Source organism: Papio anubis, chromosome 8 (assembly GCF_008728515.1).
Source record: "Papio anubis isolate 15944 chromosome 8, Panubis1.0, whole genome shotgun sequence".
Classification (NCBI taxonomy): Eukaryota; Metazoa; Chordata; class Mammalia; order Primates; family Cercopithecidae; genus Papio; species Papio anubis.
In genome coordinates, this window is record NC_044983.1 from 139,427,969 (window position 1) to 139,447,828 (window position 19,860).

The following is a 19,860-nucleotide window of genomic DNA, read 5'->3' on the forward strand; positions in this document are numbered from 1 at the left end:
CCTCGCGCCCCCCCTGGCTGCTGGCCCCGCCCGCCGGCCCTCACCAGTAGTCAGGGTCGTCCATCTTGTCCAGGAACTGGTCCAGCTCATCCCGGGTCCGCAGGGGCTTGTAGATGCGCCTGCCATCCAGGTCGTAGCCCACATGGGGGAAGTCGTCGTACCACTCCAAGGGCACGTTGCCCACCGTGTTCCGGATGTCCTGCGGCCGGGGGTCACCATGTCAGCATCTGACCCTACAAGGCCCAGCCCCTCTTCGGGCCGCCCAGGGGAGCAGGTGAGGAGGTTGTAGGGTGAGTGCAGGCCCAGCCTCAAGTGCCCTGAGGTCACTGGCCCTGACCTACGCCCTTTCCCCAGCCCTGGGGTCTGACGTGGCACGGCGGCCACGCTGCCCCCACCCCCGCCCTCGGAGGCGCCGGAGCTGCACCTTCACATTTTCCACTGAAGTGGTGCCAACCCCAGAGCTCCCCCCTCACTGGATTCCTTGGCCAGGGCTCTGGGCAGCCACAGACAGGGATGACCTCATCACCCGCGGGCTCCCTCCCCTGGCAGGGGCCTTAGGCAGAAGTGGGCAGCTGTAAGATGAGGACTCAGGGAAGACCCCAACTGACCCATTCCACAGAGAGGCAGAAGCCAAGACCTCTCTGTGGGGGCCCCCCCACCATCTGCCCTCGGCCCCTCCACAGGCAGAACAGCCACGCTCCTGGACGTACATTCCTGGTTGCAGCCCCTGCCAGCCGCCACCCTCGCTCCTTCCAGCCTGGGGACCGCTGCCCAGGCGGCTGCTTCCTGCAACAGTAGCCACGGGGAGGGGCCCAGGCAAGACAGAGCACAGCTGGGAGCCTGTGGGGTCCCTGCCGCAGGAGGGACCCCTTGGGCCCTGTCCCCTGCTGAGGGTCCTTCCCTCTTCTCCCCATGGAGAAAAGGGGCCATCCCCAAACTGGATAATGGGGGTATGTGTGTGTTTCCTGAGGGGCCTGGCGGCCCTGGAGAGGAACAGGGGAAGGAGGAGGGGGCAAGAAGGAGACCCACGGGGTGAGAGGTCCACACAGCACAGGAACAGGGGACCTGGCCAGAGCCTAGCAGGAGGCACAGTCTGTGCCAAGCCTGGAGAGGCAGGTGCAGGACAGACAGGCAGAGACTGAGCTCTAGGCCCCTGAATACTCGCCTGTGCCCGCCCCCTGCACACGGCCTGGCACAAGCAGGCGCTGGCGCACATGGGAGGCAGAGACAGACAGGGTGCGGTCAAGCAGCAGGGCCAGGGCGGCTGGGTTAACTCAGTTGTGCCACGGGAGAAAACGGGGTGGTGGGTCCCGCTGACCTTCCTCCCCTCTCCCGGGGAGGGGGGCACTGCAGTCTTGGGGCCCCGAGTAACTACAGCCCAGAAGCAACCTCCCGCTTCCTCCGCATCCCCAGAGACAGAACGATGCCCCAAAGACCCCCCCGCCCCCAACCAAGCGTGGCCACAGAAGGCCAGGGGATGCGGCGGGCGCTGCTCGAGGAGCCTCCAGGCTGGGAGGGGCGGGGCGTGCGCGGGGGAGGGGCCGGGACGCCGCTATAAAGGCGCGGCTCGGGGCCCCGCTCCAGCCCGGGACGCACATGTGCGCGCGGCGCCCGGCAGCTGCCACCGCGGGGCGCAGCCGAGACCCTGCACCTCGCCCCGGCCGGCCCGCGAGGCCCGCGGTGGCCGCAGGAGGCGGCATGAGCAGCGCGCGACAGAGCTGACGCCGCGCCCCCGCCGGCCCCATGTCCTTCGCCACGCTGCGCCCGGCACCGCCGGGCCGCTACCTGTACCCCGAGGTGAGCCCGCTGTCGGAGGACGAGGACCGCGGCAGCGACAGCTCGGGCTCCGACGAGAAACCCTGTCGCGTGCACGCGGCGCGCTGCGGCCTCCAGGGCGCCCGGCGGAGGGCGGGGGGCCGACGGGCCGGGGGCGGGGGGCCGGGGGGCCGGCCAGGCCGTGAGCCCCGGCAGCGGCACACGGCGAACGCGCGCGAGCGGGACCGCACCAACAGCGTGAACACGGCCTTCACGGCGCTTCGCACGCTGATCCCCACCGAGCCCGCCGACCGCAAGCTCTCCAAGATCGAGACGCTACGCCTGGCCTCCAGCTACATCTCGCACCTGGGCAACGTGCTGCTGGCAGGCGAGGCCTGCGGCGACGGACAGCCCTGCCACTCCGGGCCCGCCTTCTTCCACGCGGCGCGCGCCGGCAGCCCCCCGCCACCGCCCCCGCCACCTCCCGCCCGCGACGGCGAGAACACCCAGCCCAAACAGATCTGCACCTTCTGCCTCAGCAACCAGAGAAAGTTGGTGAGCACGGGCCGTGGGGCGCCGAGGGGGCCTCCAACGCGCCCCTCAGCCCACACCTGCCAGGCAGAGGCGGCGAGGCCACGCGGGCAGGGCTCCCCAACAGGGCACAGGCAGGCACACCTGTAACACAGGTCTGCCGGGGGCTGGGGCCTTCTCTTGGGGCTCCTCTCCAGGGCAGCCCTAGGACACCTGGCTCCCAGTGGGGTGTGGAGTCACCCCCAGGGAGATGCATGAGGGGTAACAGCTACGGATGCCCAAAGGGGCCCACCCAGGGCGGGAAGGCTGGGGAGCTGGACCAGGCCGCTGCAAGCTTCCCTTTTCAGCAAGCTGAAAGGTGGAGTGAAAAGAGCTGAGTTCAGAAAGAGGCTGCAAGGCAAGAGAGGAAGGACCCCGGGGTCTTAGCCCCTGCGGCCCACCACTGGCCTAAGCCACCTTGGGCACCTGCTGTCCGTCCCCTACCTAGGCTGCACACCAAGACACCAGGTCCTGTAGGGCTGCCCAAGATGTGGGCCATGGGACACCAAGGCAGAGGCTGGCAGGAGACGTGGGGGCTGGGGATGAGGGCCCTGCAGGAGACGCTGGCCAGCTGTGATTTACAGCTCCTGCTGTGCTTGGTGGCACCGGAAAACCAGGGTGAGCAGGGAGAAAATACGGCACGGCTTTTCCCAATCCCCATTTCCTCTCCAGACAGCACGCGCGAGCTCCTGGGGCCTGAACATCTGGGAAACTTAATTTTACAATTTCGGCTGTGCAGCAGTGTGCTCCCCTCCCCAAAACGCTTGAGGGAAGCTGGGGAGAGCCGGGAAGGAGGTGCCTCGGTGCTGGCCACCTGAGATGGCACCCAGCAGGGAGGCCGGAGAGGCGCAGATTGGCGCTGGACTCTGCTGGGGCCTGACACTCCTCCCTCCCCTCTGCAGAGCAAGGACCGCGACAGAAAGACAGCGATTCGCAGTTAGGAGGTGTCCGGCAGCAGCCAGGAGGCAGACGCTGCTGGGGGAGGTGAACACCCGGGGTGACCGCAGACAGCCCCCACCTTGGACCTGAGCTGGGCAAGGCCCGCCACAAGCATGCCCCAGGCCAGCCCTAGCTGCAAGCGGGGCCGAGGGACAGATGGACGTACAGACAGGCGCTGGCAGCGGGACTCTGCGCTGGCCCCAGCACCTGCCCGGGCCCACTGGAACTTTCTGCGCTGGCTTTTCTTCCGGCCACTGTGTGTTGGCGTCTTGTGTTTTTGATATGATAATATAAAGTCTGAAAATTTTGTATAATTAAAAACAAAACAGTATCTTCCAAATATGGAGACCAACTGTCCTCATGAGAGGTTCAGAATTCACCCCAGCCTGAGCCTCCATTCCCACCCTTGGTGGTCCCATCCTCCTTGGGCCAAGTACCCCGGCTCCCTGGGAAGTCCCCACTTTTACAGGCTCAGGGCCACCCCTCCCTGGGCTGAGGCGGTGAGGACAGGCTTAGCTCACCCACAGAGCCTCCTATTGGGAAGCTGCAGGGTGGGGATGAGAGAGCCACGCAGGGAGAGAGGGTGGGGGAGGAGCTGCATGGCAGAAGATGGGGAGGGTGAGGCACAAGGCAGATACGCCATAAGGCAGGGACAGGGAGGCAGCAGCAGGGCAGGGGTGCCCCACTCTTGGGCCTGCCAGGCACCCAGGGGCCCTGAGGGTGAGGAGGGTGCTGCATCTGGCCTCGGAGCTCCAAGGAGTGGTCACAAGGAGTGAAGCAAGCTGTGCTGCCCGGCAGAGGGGGTGGGCTCCCAGCCCCAGCAAGGGCAGTGGGCGCTGTGCCTCCACGAGTCTTGACTGGAGGGGCGTCTCCTCATGCACCAGGGCCATTTGGCCCCTGGAAGCTCTGCCCACACGGGAAGGAGGACCCCTGGCCATCCTCCTCCCACCACCATGTCCCACCCAGCCCCCTGAAGACCCCGCCCACCACAGGAGGTGGGTTGAGCCCCCACAGCGCTCTGCGCACAGCTGGCCAGCCATTAAAACCCTGCAGGTGACAATTACCGTTCAGTGGTGTGAGCTCAGTGGGCACAGAGAGAAGAAAGGCAGGTGGCGCTGTGTGGACCACCTCCCCCCAACCCTGCCAGGCCACAGCCTAACTTCCGGCTGGGTGGACAATGGCTGACGGTGCCAGGTGCGGGCGTCAGGGCGGCGGCTGGCCACAGTTCCCTCCCTAGCACAGGCGCGGACGCACCCCCACCAGGGCAGACCAGGTGCTGTGGCCCACGTGGGCATCAGTGCAGGGCTGGCCCAGGACTGCCCCCCCTCTGCAAAGACAGGCTCCAGGGAACGGCAGAGCAGGAAGCAGTGGTGTAATTTTGGAGGAAATTCTCAAAGCCAGAGCCATTAAGGGCTAGAGGGGGGCTGCGTCCAATCTGATAGAAATATAACAGGATAAAAAGTCGCAACGGCAGGTTTCGTTCAGAGAGAAACCCAACCCCAAATTTCCTCTCCCTAATCCTGCAGGAGCCCACAGCTGGCCAGAGGGAGGGAGGAGAGGACAAGCCCAGCCACCGCAGAGGCCCCGCCCGCCGGGGAGCCAGGGCCCGGGGGACATGGGGATGCAGCGAGGGGCTGAGGCAGCCCCTTCCCTTCTCGGGAGCTTTCCTCACACCCCCGCCCCGCCACCCTCCCAGGCACCAAGGCGCTGGTGAGTGAGGAGCAGGGTGGACCCAGGAGCATGGCCAAGACCGGCACTCTGCATAGCACCCTAAGGCCCATGGCGCCCACATCAGCCCTCCCTCCACTGGGCACTGGGTGTACATCTGTAGGGAGGGTCCATGGCCCACCTGCTCCTCACCTCCAGGCCTCCCATTTCCAGACCTGGGCCTGGTGGGGGTTGCAAAACTCTTCATCAACCCCCTACCCTCAGTGGCCGGTCAGTGTTGGGGACAAATCTGATGGAAGATACTGAAAGTCCCCAGGGCGGGGACATCAGGGGCTGCTGGCCTGAGCAGGCAGGTGTGGGGCCTCAGCGGCCGGCACCAAGGACAGGGCAGAGCCAGCTGGGAGCGGGAATGCAGGAGGCCAGACGTGAGCAGGTGGGAAGGTGTGGGCCCGGGTAGGGAGGTGTGGGCAGGGTCAAGAGGGAGTGCTGGGGAAAGGGACGTCAGAGCCCCCATGGACTGGGGATAGAGTTTGGGGTGTCTAATGAGGCCAGAAGGGAACAGGGAACAGCCACCCGGAGGTCTCAGAGCTGAAAGGATCCCCAGGGCCCGGCTGGTTGGGGTGCAGTACTCACAGCCAGGCCCTCCGCTGCAGGCCTGACTCCGACCGCGGCTGCAGCTTGGCCAGCCTCAGGCCTGGGCAGCCAGCCCAGCCGCTCCCTGAGCTGCACCGGTAGCAGCGGCCGAGGGCCCGGCCCGCCAGCCAGCAAGAAGGGAGGGGCGGGGGAGGAACACTCCGTCACCCTCCACTGCTCCAGAAATTCAAACCAGACCGGGGGTGGCGTGGGCTGACCCCCCAGGCCCGCGGTGGCCCACCCGAATCCACTCGCAGCTCACAGCCGCCAGGCAGAGGAGTGGCAGGTGCCCCCTGCCCACCACAGCCCCTGGCTCCCTTCCCAGAGTGCTGGCCTCACCTCCAGAGACCCAGGGCTCCCTCTGCCTGTGCCCCACAGAGGCAGCTGGGACGGAAGGGGCCCCAGCCTGCACCCTGGGCCAGCAGCCGCCCCTGTGAGCCGAGCTGGGCTGGAAACGTTCTGCTGGGCCTCAGCTGTCAGCTCCTGTCCCCGGCCTGGGGAACGAGCTGCTGGCGGGACACATGATTCATCAGGGCTGCCTGCGCCCACCGCCCGCCCCGCCCTGCGCAGCACCTGTGGGCTGCCAGGAAACACATGTGACCCTCTGGGTCAGGCCCTGAGAGCCCGGCTGGCCGGGGGCACACGCAGACCCAGCATCAGGGCTCTCCCGGGGGCCACCAGCCCCAAGGACAGGCCCCCAGCCCAGACTGCACCGGACACAGGCCGCAACCGGCTGATGTGTCGGCTGGGATTTTTCCGCTCTCGATGAGCCCCCTCCCTCCCCCTCCCCAAAGTGGCTGCAGCTGTCAGGACCACAGATTGGAACTGCAGGTATGGGGCTGGCCCGCTGCCCGCCTCCTCCCGTGTCTGTCTGCGAGAGAGGAAGCCGGCCCACCTCTGGAATCCTTCACTCTCTCCTCGTTCCGCCTCTCCCACCTGTCCCCCGGGAGCGTGGGGTCAGCCGCCCTCGCTCCGTCTCTCTCTTCCCCAGCCCCTCTCCGATTACAATGCGAGCAGTGTTCAGCACTCACGCCGCTCCCCTGCACAAAACGCCCGCCTGTCTGAGCGCCACACGGCCTTCCTGTGCGACATGAGGCCGCCGCTGCCTCCTCCTCCTCCTCTTCCTCAGGGTTTTATCTGTCAAACTGCTCAGGGCAAGGCCAGGGCAGGAGGCTCACCTGCTGCATCTCACCCTACTGAAGGTTCCAGCAGGGGTGCTGGGCCCTGGCGCCGGGGCCAGAGGGGAGAAAGCCAGGCCCTGCTTGGTCTCCTCCTCAAAGTCCAAACCGGCTGAGCGGACCCCAGCCCAAGGTGGGGTCCCAGGCAGGAGGAGCCGCCAGCCCAGAGGCCCTCACCTCTGGCCCTGCTCCCGCCAACCACACATCTGCCCTTCCAGAAGCTGGGCACATAGCTCGGCCTCCTCCCGGCACCTCCACCACTGGAGAGAAGCCACTACTGACCCAGGCGTCCTGGCACCTCCACAGCTGGGAGGGCAGCAAGTCACCCCCTGGGGGTCTGCAGGCTAGAGAGAGGCCACTACTGACTCAGGGGTTCCTCCAGACCTGGCCTGCCTCAGTCTCTGCTGGGAATGGCCCAGGGACAATGGCTGTTCTCAGGCAGAGCACCCCAATGCCTGGTGTCTCATAAGCAGGGGCTCCCAGAAACTCCTGCAGGATGCTGGGGGTGGGGCACAGGCTTGGGGCATGACACCCCCAACAACCCCCGACACCTCCCAGTGCTCACCACTCCTCGGCCTGCTCCGAGTCCCACAACTCAGAGCTGCACCTTCCAGGTGGGGTGGGAACAGGGCTCCAGAGGTCCACACCCGCTCAGCCCCCAACTCTGGACACCTCCAAAATCTCATTCTGGAGACTTTTCCCCCAGTCCTGATCCATGCACACACACGCACCTGGGACTCCCATCCCCTGCGGAACAGCCCCAGCCTTGGGACACACACCCAGACCCAGCTCTCCACAGCCAACCTCCCCAGAAGGCCCAGAGCCTGCTGCCGTCACCACCTGCCCGACAGGCCTCGCCCTCCAGTGCCTTCCCCAGCTCCGCTCCACAGGCTGCTCTGCAAGCCCCAGGACAAAGCCTCTGCCAGAACCCGGTAGAGAACCCCCACCTGCCCACCCAGGTTCTAGCGCCAAGGACGCTGGCCCCAAGTGGGCACAGCAGGCCAGGGCCTCCACCACCCTTGCAGCCCACAAGCAGGAGGATGCGGCTTCGAAAAGCCACACCCACCTGCCAGCCACTGCCCGGGCCTGCTTCATCGGAGAGCCCCAGGTGCCCCATGAGGGTCCTGGCTTCCCTGCCCCTCCTCACTGACCCCAGCGTCTCTCCTCTCCCAAACAGGACAACCGCGTGCAGCAGGCCAGGCCTAGGAGGGCCTTCAAGCTGGCCAAGGGGCACACAGCAGTCAGGCTACACACACGCACCCACAGCCTGGGTAGCAGGGTGCGCCCGTTTCCCTCCTCGGTGGAAAGGGACCAGACCCAAGGGCCAGCCTCAGCACAGTCAGCAGCCCCCTGGGAGGCAGGCATGCAGGCGGCCGCGGGGGTGGACGGCCGCCAGGGAGATTGGGGCGGTCTGCAGGCCTGGGCGCCCTCCACAAGCAGCATGGGGAGGGCCGTTCACTCGCCGGGAAACCTGAGCCGAGGCCGCGCTGCCAGCAGCGACGCAAGCCTGAGTACGCGGGGCCAGGACGCGGGGGCGGGGGCGGCCCGGAGGAGCGGGAGGCCGCCAGCGCTGGAGGCAGCTGCCGGTTCAGTAGCTGGGAGAAGCCATTAACGGCGCTTGGCGCGAGAGCAGAGGGGACCACGGGCTCTGGACGCAGACAGGCCCGGCTGCATCCCTGCGGGAAACCGACTCACAGCCCAGGCAGGGTCGGGGGCACCGGGGAGCCGGCAAGGCTGCACCCCAGCCCCAGACTCCAGACCCCAGTGGAGGCCTTGCGGGGGACGGCCCCAGGCCAGCACCACAGGCACGGGAAAGGGACAGCAGAGGGCGGCTCCTCCGGCCAGAGTTGACAGCCACCCTGACCCCTCAGCCTGACACACTTTCCTGACAAACATGGCCACAGGCAGGGGAAGGGTGGGTGGCTGCATCCTCTGCCTGAGCAGCTGCCCGGCCTCAGTTTCTCCCAACGGCTCAAATCAAAGTGGAGGGGTTGCTTCTGTAAAGGCCAAGCAACCCCCTCGCCCCGCCCCTCCACCCCGGCCCACCTTCCCGGGGGTCCCAGCGGCTGGATGAGATCACGTCTGTGAAGCTCCAGGCGCGGTGGGAGAGGGGTGAGGTGGCCATGCGGGGGCGGGGCAGCCGCGGCTCAGCCGGCTCCTGGGGGCCCCCCACTGCCGGGCGGCAGGACCCCAGCCAGGCCCAGCGCCTCCTCCAGGGGTTCCGCCCGCCTCCCTCTGCCTGCGCACCTGGGGGAGGGGAATAAGGAGACCAAGAGCTGGGGCACAGAGAGGCTGCTCTGGTCTTCAAAAGTCAGTGCCCAGCAGGGGGTCCCTGAAGCGGTGCGAGGCCCCGGTGTCACCCAGACCCAGGAAGGGCAGGGAAGTGGCCTGAGGAGAAGGGGAGGCAGGTGGGTAGGGGGTGGCAAGGAGGCACCTCCCGCCAGCAGGAGCTTGGCCCGACCTTCTCAGCATCACAGCTACTGCCACTCTCGCGCTCCAGCTGAGATCGCGGCTCGCGGGAGCACACGCCGCTGCGGCACCCTCCCTGCCCTGCTGCCAGGGGCCCTCCCCAAAGTCCTGAAGGGCCCTGGCAGGGAGGTCGGCCTTCTCCCAGCCAGCTCTGCCCAGTGCCGAGGAGGACCATGGTCCTGGTACCATGGCCACCTCCAAGGACACGGGGCTGCCAGACGGGCCCTGCTCTCCTCAACCCACTGTCTTATCGCAGAGCTGCAGGCTGTCTCCCACCTCCCAAGCCTCTTTCCTGCCCACCTGTGGCCCCAAATCACTCCCCTAGGGCCACCCCACTTTGCTCCAAGGGAAGGAGGCCCAGGCAGATGCGGACTTCTCTGGACGGGAGGCATCTGTCCTGGCCTGGCCTGGCTCCTGAAAGCTGAGCTCTGCCGCCCCCTCGAGCCGCTGGCCGGCTGTGCTGGCAGGAGCACCGGGCGGCACCCCGGCTCCCTCGCCGTCACTCAGACCAACATGTGGGATAGTCATCACTGGAGGAAGCAGCCCCCACACCCCTGGCCGGCTTCCTCCCGGCACAGCAGGGGGCTGCCCACCCGGCAGGCGGCAGTGGCACGGGACAGGCCTGGCAGAGCACCCCCGGGGCAGCAGGGTCCCACAGGCCCTGCCGAGGCCCTTCCCCCGGCCTCTGCACTCCGTTTACAATCATCATCGATTTCTCAAAATACCAAATATAAAAAAGTAGCCGACAGGATGTGGCTGCCGACAGCCAGAGCCCCTGGGAGGGGGAGGGGAGACAGGCAGGGAGCGCGCGGCGTGGCCCCCCCTCTCTGAGTGAGCCCGCTGCTCCGGCCAGGAAACCAATTTATTTTGTTTTGTCTCTGTTCTCTGAACGCGCAGCAGAGACCGGATCGGGCGGGCAGCCAAGGCTCCTGCAGCCACAGCCAAGAGAGCCGAAGGATGGGGGAGGAACCTGGGGGGAGGGGGGCGCGTGTCTCCCCCAGGCCCCAAGGGGACAGCCCCTGACAGGGAGGGAGGAAGAGCTCCATCGGGAAGGCCCTACACCAAAGCCTCCTCCTTCCCCCGCAGCCCCCAGGGCCCAAAGGGGCCTCCGCCTCACACCCAGGTGCTCCACGGGGACCACAGTCCTACCCTGGGGCCAGGCCACACTGAGGAGGGTACAGGCAGGCACTGCCTCCGGCCTCAGAGCTTCTCAGAGCTTCCAGACCCTCCCAAATGAGGGCAGCCCCCCACAGCCAAATGTGCTCCTGGACACAGCCCATCCCAGCCTCTCCACGCCGGCAGAGCCCAGCCCAGTGCCAGCCTCACCATGCCAGCAGAGCCCAGGCCGGCAGCACGCGTCCCCCTTCGCCTGCAAGCTCCTTACGAGAAACAGCCGACCTCCAACCCCTCCTGAGATGTGCTCCTGGGACTCACTCAGAGGTCCAGAGGCAATGACCCCAGCCCACATCAGCCACCACCAGGGGCGGGGGAGACTCCAGGGGAAGGGAAGGGCCACCGCTGCCAGAACATCAGGATATCAGGGGGCAGCCATGGCCCTGTCCTGCCCGCCTGGCCCACAGCCAACCTGTGGCTCCCCACACACAGCACCCACAGGCAGGGCTTCCGCAGTGCCCATGACCCCCACCCAGACCATGTACACTGCCTTCAGGGAGCCCCCAGCCACCCTGCAGAAGACACAGGAGCCTCCAGGGAGCCCCCAGCCACCCTGCAGAAGACACAGGAGCCTCCAGGGAGCCCCCAGCCACCCTGCAGAAGACACAGGAGGCCTCCAGGGAGCCCCCAGCCACCCCTGCAGAGACACAGGGAACCTCCCAGGGGCCCCCCAGCCACCCCTGCAGAAGACACAGGAGCCTCAGGAGGCCCCAGCCACCCTGCAGAGACACAGGAGGCCGGGGCCTGTCCACGGAGCCAGGGCGACCCCGCAGAACCGCGGAGCCACGCAGGTCGCCCACGGGCAGCAGTGATGACACACATACATTGCAGTCTTGTGTCCCAGACCCTGAAATCGCTCTTGCAGACGGGGAACAGGGCCCCAAGCCAGGGCATTACGCCAGGGCCTCGGGAGCCACTGGGCCCGCTAGTGTGTAAGCAGCCCCCACCCTGCAGGTGAATCCCAGCACCCCCCAGGGCAACACCGACCCCAACGCCCAGCACCTGCTAGGCTGTGATGGACGATGCCCCACCCTGCCCAGTGGGAAAGCAGCCCCAGCCCCACCTCCTCATCAGAGCTGTCCTCCGCGTACTCATCCCCAATCCGGGTGCTCGCCACCTCTGTCCTCGGGCCAGGGCTGCCGTCCTGCAGAGAGAGGGGGAAAACGGTTACTTCAGGGTATACATGGTGCCCTTTGACCTTGCAGGGATCCCAGACCCCGGAAGCCCACCCCCGCCCCAAATCTCCGAGCGGCTCCAGCCCGGCCCAGGCCTCAGCGCAAGGCCAAGAACACCCAGCTCTAAGGGGGCCTCTGGGGCTGTGGCTGGCACCCGGCACCACGGCCCTGTCCTCTACGACGGCTGGACTGCAGCCTCCCCAGCCCTCTGTCCCTAGGCTGACCGGGTCAGGCTAGACACGGAGGCCACTGGGGCAGTCAGCAGCAAAGCCTCCAGCTCAGGACTAAGACCCCCACCCACCACCAACCACCCCGTACCCCCATTCATGTCAAAGCCACAGGACTCCTCCCTGAGGCCCCACATGGGGCTCCTGCCCAGCCCCGCCTGGGACGGGGGCAACATGGTTGGGGGGAAGGAGCAGACACAGCCGTCACAGCAGCGTCACTGGGGGCAGTGCCCTTGAAGGGGCGGGGGACATACATTGTCCACCCATCTCGGGGGCCATGTCCAGCCCAGTCCAGCCGGCAGAGGGCCCAGACAGGGCCCCAAACGCTCAGAAGGCCTGCAGCCCCCACAGGCTCCCTGGCGCCCAGCATCCTCCCACCCACCACGTCCACAGCCTAGGCCGACCCCATCCCACCGGGTCAGAGTGGGCGCCCCTGAGAATTCACGTCCCAAGCTGGAAAACAGATTCTGCCCTCAACTGTGGAGGTGAGGATGGCTCCAACCGGATCGGGTTTACTGGCGGAACCAAGGTTGATGGGGAAAACAGGCCACCTCTCACCCGTGGGGGCAGTAAAGTGCTCGGGCGCAGGAACCCCAGAGCCAGGGCGGGCACGCCCCCACCCCCGCCCCGAGCCCCTCTTCCCTCCGGCCCGGGCCCCTCCCCTGCCTGTTTTTTCCTTCAATATAGAGAGGTGGGAGACTAAGTTTTTTCCCAGGCCAGGAACAAGGAAGGATTCAGTTTCCACGTCTCCCCTGCCGCTGACAGTGGCCTGGGGCACCCAGTGACACTGAGCTCTTGCCCCTGCCTGGAGCACACAAGCCCCCAGAGGCGCGGCAGACACGAGACCCCGGCCCCAAGCCCCAGACCTGCACAAGGGCAGTTCCATACCAGGCGGCAGTCAGCTGCCCCCACCTGGCCTCTGCTGCACGGGTATCGGGCTGGGCTTCCGACCGCTCGCCGTGGCCAGGGCTGAAGCACCGCACCCGGAGTCCCAGCCTCGGTGCTCATGGGCCACAGTCCAAGGGTCCTGGCAGGTGGACAAAAGACTTGTCACCCAGCACTCTGTGCCCCGTAGCCCCTGTGCTGGATGTGGACAGGCCACGGCACAGGCAGGCTCTGGGCAGGGGGCAGAGGCGCCCTTAGGAAGTGCTGGGTTCCCAGGGGCACGGCATCCCCGTGGGACAGCTGTGGGGCACACTGAGTCCACCAGGGGGCGACAGCGCTCAGCCAGGCCCAGCGCCCGAAGGGCAGGGGCGGTGCGGTGCGGGCAGGGGCGACGTGGGCAGGGGCGGCCTCTGCTGGGAACTGCCTGACCTAGAAGGCCCCTTCAGATTTTGGAGGCAAATGCTGTGGGGCATTGAACATATTTTTTTAAACGTAAAAATTCGAGGAAAAGGCCACTAAAACCCTAACGACACAGACAACAGAACACGAGCCCATGCCACGCTCCGGACTTCCGGGGACACGACCTCCTCCCGCCAGGCCCATGCTTGGAGTCAGCCCAGGTCCTCCAGGGCCTCCAGCACCACCCACAGTGGTGTACCGCCTGACTGAGGACCTCTGCTGCTGGGGGACACAAGGGATGCGGGGTCCACGTGCAGGGGTTCCTGAGGAGGGGCTGGGCCTGATGGAGCCCGAGAGTCATGTGAGGGTGAAGCAAAGCTGAGAGAGAGGGCAGGCGAGTGCCACTGGGCAGAGGCAGGTGGGTCAGAAGGACTGACCGGTGGGCAGGGAGCTGCTGACAGGGAGCGCAGGACGGTGCCAGGGCCGCTGGGGCCCAGGAAAGGCTGCTGCAGTCCCTGAACCCTGTATGGCCTCTGCCCAGCCCAAGGGCTAGAACGTCACCAAGAGGACCAAAGGGAGAAACCCACAGCGGGCTCAGCCAGCCAGAAACGGTGTCCAAGCGCAGGAGTCCCCTGCTGTGACTGCACCAGAGCCTCCCCTGCCCAGCATCAGGCCAGTCAGGCCATGCCCCACTGTCACTAACCAGGCATGTGACACGGGCTCTGCCTTCACTTCCTGGGAGAGGACGGCGACGGAGCTGCGGTGTCCTGGGTCGGTGGGAAGACAACTCTGCTCCCAGGGCCGCCCACAAGAGGGTTCTGCTGGGGACGTGGGCGGCAGGAGGGAAGCAGTCCCAACGTGCCCAGAGACCAGAGCCACAACATCGCTGTCGGGGTGCCAAGGAGACCAAGAGAACCCCACGCTGCACCACAGACCCCACACCCAGCACCTCAGCACTGCCAAGGATCTCCAGGGCCCTGCCCATGCTAGCCGCAGGGTGCCCAGCACAGAGACGGCTGGTATCCAAGAGCTCTGTGCTGATGGCTCATCTGACAGCAACGATTCATCAACAGGTACCTAGGAAACCCACATCTTGTTTTAAAGAAAGTACACCACCAGGAACTGAAAAGCCCAGAGAAAATACACGCCGAAAAACATCCCTTTTTATCTCAGAGAAAAGGAAGGTAACCAAGGGGAAGAGCCCAAGAGTGGCAGGGTTGTTCCCAGGCATGGAGACCAACCCTGCATGAGGCACTGGCCATGTGTGCTGCCACCAGCGGCTCCAAGACCACCATGGGCCACAACGACCACGGGCGTCAAGACCACCATGGGCCCCAAGACCACCATGGGCCACGACCACCAAAGGCCCCAAGACCACCATAGGCCACGACCACCACGGGCCTCAAGACCACCATGGGCCTCAAGACCACCACAGGCCACGACCACCACAGGCCCCAAGACCACCACGGGCCTCAAGACCACCACGGGCCCCAAGACCACTGGGGGCCAAGACCACCACAGGCCACAACTGCCACAGGCCCCTTAGACCACCAGGGGCCCTGACCATCACAGGCCACGACCACCATGGGCCAAGACCACCACAGGCCCCAAGACCACCACGTGCCATGACCGCCACAGGCCCCACAAGACCACCATGGGCCAAGACCACCAAGGCCAAGGCCACCACAGCCAAGGCCACCAGCCATGTGCCCAGCCACCTTAGGACCACCACAGACCAGAGACCACTCCACTGTGACTTGGTGCCCCACTGCAGACAGCTGTGCAGAGGAGGGCCCAAGGACCCCCATCTGCCAGGCCTGGTTTAGATGGGACCCTGGCTGTGGAATGAGGCTCTGAGGAGCCTTGGGGGAAGAGTATTTGGCAAGCATAAGGGTGACTGTGACCATTTTGAAACATAGCCACAAACCTTTGATTTTCATCACATCAAGAGACAGAGTCTATGTCCCCCCTCCCCGCAAATCTGGGTGGGCTTGTGGCTGCTTTACCCACCCAAGGGAAGCAGCCCACACTGACGCCGCAGGATTCTGGGCTGAGGTCGTGAGGGCCGTGCTGCTCTGCCCATCACAGGAGACAGTGTCCTTGCAGCCCAGAGCCCTGGGAGGGGGACGGCTGGACAGGGGTACCCTTCGTGAACTGGCTGTCAGGGGCGGTCTGGATGCACAAGAGGCCTGGCTGTGCTCACCTGAGATCCTCACCCAAGGCCTGGAGCACAGGACGTGAGCTGAGTGTCAATCTTCCTCAGGTGGAAGGTACCAGAACCCTCTGGGGCTCACCGGCCCCTCGGCGTGACACTGTACTAGGGGTGTACTGACCCTACTGCTTTCGGCCTGAACTCTGACCCCTCGAATCTAGAATGCTACAAAGTATCTGTTCGATGCTGCAAAGTGCCAGGACAGGTGGCAAACAGCTGCCTGACTCCCCTGTGGGGGCCAAGAAGCTTGGAGCCAGCAGCCTTCAAAAGAACCCAAAGCAAGGCCACGGGCGGAGTTCACCACCAGCCCTGGGCCCTGGTCCCATCCCCAGCTCTGGGGTCCACACCCAGGCAACTTCGCCCAAGGTGGGCTCCACGAACCAGCTGGTGAGAGCCACTGGGCAGCCCTTTCCCAGACTCCACAGAGCTGCAGCTCCAGACCACTCTCCAGCAGACAGCACCAGCGCCCAGACCCCAGAACCCCAGCAACAGGGGGCCCGAGTCCAGGGTTCCCACACTGCGGCAACACGCCCTGCAGGGTGCTGTTCCCAGAGCCTGCCTTCGCCGAGACGCTGGCGGGACCCCTCGCCGAGACGCTGGCGGGATCCGCCAACCAAGAGTCTACATTACGCTCCAGCACAGGCCGAACAATCCTTAAATTATCTGGGAAGGCCGAGCCCGGTGGCTCACGCCTGTCACCCCAGCACTTTGGGAGACCTAAGCAGGCGGATCAGTTGAGATTCAGAGTTCGAGACCAGACTGGCCAACATGGAAAACCCCGTCTCTACTAAAAATACAAAAAATTAGCTGGGCGTGGTGGTACTCACCTGTAATCCCAGCGGGAGGTTGAGGCAGGAGAACTGCTTGAATTCGGGAGGTGGAGACTGCAGTGAGCCAAGATCAGGCTACTGCACTCCAGCCTGGGCAACAGACCCGTCGCAAACAAAACAAAACAAAACAAAACAAAAAAAAAAAAAAAACACAAATCCGGAATTGTCACTTTAATACTAGGTCTTAGGCTTTCTCTTATGTTTTTTTCTTTCAAGACAGTCTCACTCACTGTCACCCCGGATGGAGTGCAGTGGCATGATCTCGGCTTTCTCCAACTTCCGCCTCCCAGGCTCAAGCGATTCACACAAGGTTTCACCATGTCGGCCGGGCTGGTCTCGAACTCCTCAAGCGATCCACCCGCCTCAGCCTCCCAAAGTGCTGGGATTACAGGTTTGGCTCACCACACCCAGTCTTTTCTCACATTCTTTTTTTTTTTTTTTTTTTGAGACGGAGTCTCGCTCTGTCGCCCAGGCTGGAGTGCAGTGGCGCGATCTCAGCTCACTGCAAGCTCCGCCTCCTGGGTTTACGCCACTCTCCTGCCTCAGCCTCCCGAGTAGCTGGGACTACAGGCACCCGCCACCTCACCCGGCTAGTTTTTTGTATTTTTTAGTAGAGACAGGGTTTCACGGTGTTAGCCAGGATGATCTCGATCTTCTGACCTTGTGATCCGCCCGTCTCGGCCTCCCAAAGTGCTGGGATTACAGGCTTGAGCCACCGCGCCCGGCCGTCTTTTCTCACATTCTTGACTGTGGCAAGCAGACTAAATTGATAAAAACAGAAACTTCTGCACAAAAGAATGAAAAGAAAAAACTCAGGTAAATAAAAAGACAAAGCCAAGCACAGGTGGGAACAAAAAATGAATCAAAATGAGCACAGAAGGGACAAAGCAGCTCTGAGCGCACGGATCCCACAGATCCACCAGACACCAGCGATGAAGAGAAGGCACTGCAGCCAGTCCTCACTCTGGACCAACCGCTGCCGTGCACTGCTGGAGGGGGCACAGGGAGCGAGGCACAGGCTGGCAGGAGGTAGGTTCCTCCCCAACTGGTCAGTGGAGAGCTGGGAGCACCCAGCCCAGGGCGCCCCTCCAGTGGGACGCCCTCCAGTGGGACCTCCTCCAGTGGGACGCCCTCCAGTGGGACGGCTCACAGACACGGTCAACAGCAGGAAGGGCAGGGGCTGGAGAAGGTCCCAGGGAGTAGGAACCAGGCCAGGAGACAGAACTCTCAGGTCATGCAGGTAGCACGGAACACAATTAAGAGGCAGGACTACCAGGCCCCAGGCAGGGAGGCTGGAGATGGGGTGGGCACCAGGGTGAGGCTGGCCCAGCAAACTCGGGCCAGACCAGGTAGACCCAGAAAGAGGGGTCACTGTAGCAGGGACATGAGGGGCGGGAAGGGGTGCCCCCAAACCGCATGCACAAAAATAAACCAAATCCACTGGCCCCAAGCAGGCTGCAGCTGTGGGCCCTGCCGTGGCCAAGACCGGATACCCCAGGAAGGGAAGGGGGAGGTACAGCACCCACCCCATCTTCTCGGGCCCTGTCCCTGCCCTCATCCCTATCCATTGACCACCCCCCAGACACATAGCACCCTGCTTCACCTTCACTCCTGAGCTCCTCGTGCCAACAGTCAGGGGAGGAGCTGGGAAGGGCACAGCCAGGCCCTGTTCCTCGAGTGAACTGCACAAAACGCCAGGACTCCTGACCCCAGAAACAGACAGCAAATGCTTGTTGCTGAAAGGCACTATAGTGGCCGGGCACGGTGGCTCACGCCTATAATCCCAACACTTTGGGAGGCCGAGGCAGGCAGATCACCTGAGGTCAGGAGTTCAAGACCAGCCTGGCCAACACGGCAACACCCCCTCTCTACAAAAAATACAAAAAAAAAAAAAAAATTACCCAAGCGTGGTGGCGGGCACCTGTAATCCCAGCTACTCAGGAGGCTGAGGCACAAGAATCGCTTGAACCCAGGAGGCGGAGGTTGCAGTGAGCCGAGATCACGCCACTGCACTCCAGCCTGGGCGACAAGAGCAAAAAACTCTGTCTCAAAAAAAAAAAAAAAAAAAGAAGGGCTCTATGGTTTGGGGCAGTTTGTTATGGTGGCAGATAACAGACAGACAGACAGAAGACAGCAAAGGGCTCCTGGCCCAGGGAGCTCAGACCAAAACGACAGGAACCAGCTAGCTGTCCTGCCCTTGGGCAACAGCCATGAGGATTTCCAGCCAGGTAAGTACACGGATGATCCCACCAAAGGGAAGACAGAAGGGCTTCCGGGACTGGGACCACGGGCACGCATCGCCATGCCCGGCTCATTTATCAAATTTTCTGTAAAAATGGGGTCTCACAATATGGCACAGGCTGGTCTTGAACTTCTGGGCTCAAGAGATCCACCTGCCTTGGCCTCCCAAAGTGCTGGGATTACAGGTGTGAGCCACTGGGCCCGGCCTGTGACTCATTCTTTTTATTTTTATTTTTTCAGTTAAGCCCAGCTGTGTGAGCCTCATTCTTAATGAAAGAAAAACATCACTAAACAAGAGGAAAAGATGAAGAAGCAACATCATGAAGGATGCTGGCGGCGGGAAAGCAGCTGAGGGGCGGCGGCAGGAGGACATGGCATCACCGCGTCACGGAGGGACGCTCCAAGAATCGCTTTTCCTAAAATTCAGCCCATTGATAGCTGCATGCTTTTGCTCACTCCTGCGGTTTCATCCCAGGCACTCTCTCGAGGCCACAGCAGGTGGGATCACTTGAGGCCAGAGTTCTGGTGACCAGCTGGGGAGCCAACATGGTGAACCTGCCTCTCCTAAAATACAACATTAGGCTGGGCTGTGGCCCAACACACCTGTAACTCCCAGCACTTTGGGAGGCCACAGTAGCAGATCAATGAGGGTCAGACGAGCATCCCATCCCGGCCAACCAAGTGAAACCCCATCTCACAAAATGAAAAATCAAATGCCTCACAGTCCCAAGCCTTCTACCGGAGGCTGATAATAAGTGAGAATGGCTTTGAACCTGAGGTAGAGCTTTGCAGTGAGGCCAAGACTGTGGCCACCGACTCCAGCCCAGGATACAGCTGCAGCCCCCGCTCCTTTAAAACAAACAAAAACATTAGCCGGCACTGTGACAGCTGCTCTGTAATCCCTGCTTCTTTTTTTTTTGAGATTTGAGTCTGGCTCTGTCACCTCCAGGTTGGGAGTGCAGGGCCGGGATCTCAGCTCACTGCAAGCCTCATTTCTCCCTGGTTCACTTTCATTCTCCTGCCTCAGCCTCTCGAGTAGCTTGGAGCAAGCAGGCGCCCCCACTACCGGTTAATTTTTTGTATTTTAGAGACGGGTTTCACCAGGTTAGCCAGGATGGTCTTGATCTCCTGAACTCGTGATCCGCATTTCATCTCGCCTCCCAAAGTGCTGGATTAAGCTTGGTTCACCGCGCCAAATCCTGCTTCTAGAAGCTGAGGCAGGAGAATGGTGTGAACCTGGAGAGGGCGGAGCTGGCGGGTGAGCCGGATCGACCACTGCGCGCGCGCGCAGCGCGCGCGCGCCATTCCAGCCTGGGCAACAGAGCGAGACTCCTGTTCCGGCAAAACAAAACTAGCCAGGCATGGTGGAGCCCAGAGTCCAAGCTATTGAGGTTGAGGTGAGATCTTGAGCTTCCAGGAAGTTGAGGAGCCGGTGGAGCTGGGTGACGCATCTACTTCTCGCTCTTCCAGCCTGAGTGACAGAGTGGAGATCTCTGTGTCAAAAAA

General features: G+C 63.6%; 2 protein-coding genes across 4 annotated transcripts in view; one reads left to right on the forward strand and one right to left on the reverse strand.

Moving 5' to 3' along the window:
- BOP1 (BOP1 ribosomal biogenesis factor) overlaps window positions 1-19,860 on the reverse strand; it is a 30,072-nt gene that overhangs the window by 2,992 nt on the left and 7,220 nt on the right. For both annotated transcript variants that reach the window (XR_004185987.1, XM_003903263.3), the window contains exons 3-4: window positions 11,449-11,529; window positions 45-199 (exon numbers count right to left, since the gene is read on the reverse strand). Coding sequence is in view for 1 of the 2 variants with exons in the window: in XM_003903263.3 (XP_003903312.2) it covers window positions 45-199; window positions 11,449-11,529 (236 nt within the window). In the remaining variant the exon portion in view is untranslated. The remainder of the gene's footprint in view (window positions 1-44; window positions 200-11,448; window positions 11,530-19,860) is intronic.
- On the forward strand, window positions 195-3,606 carry SCX (scleraxis bHLH transcription factor). 2 transcript variants are annotated; one of them, XM_003903264.5, is made up of 2 exons: window positions 195-2,310; window positions 3,228-3,606. In XM_003903264.5, exons 1-2 carry the CDS (start codon window positions 1,744-1,746, stop codon window positions 3,264-3,266), a joined length of 606 nt encoding a protein of 201 aa, XP_003903313.1. In that variant the 5' UTR covers window positions 195-1,743; the 3' UTR covers window positions 3,267-3,606. The 2 variants fall into 2 exon arrangements, with proteins under 2 accessions (XP_003903313.1, XP_031525736.1); XM_031669876.1 differs by having other exon boundaries at window positions 2,998-3,338.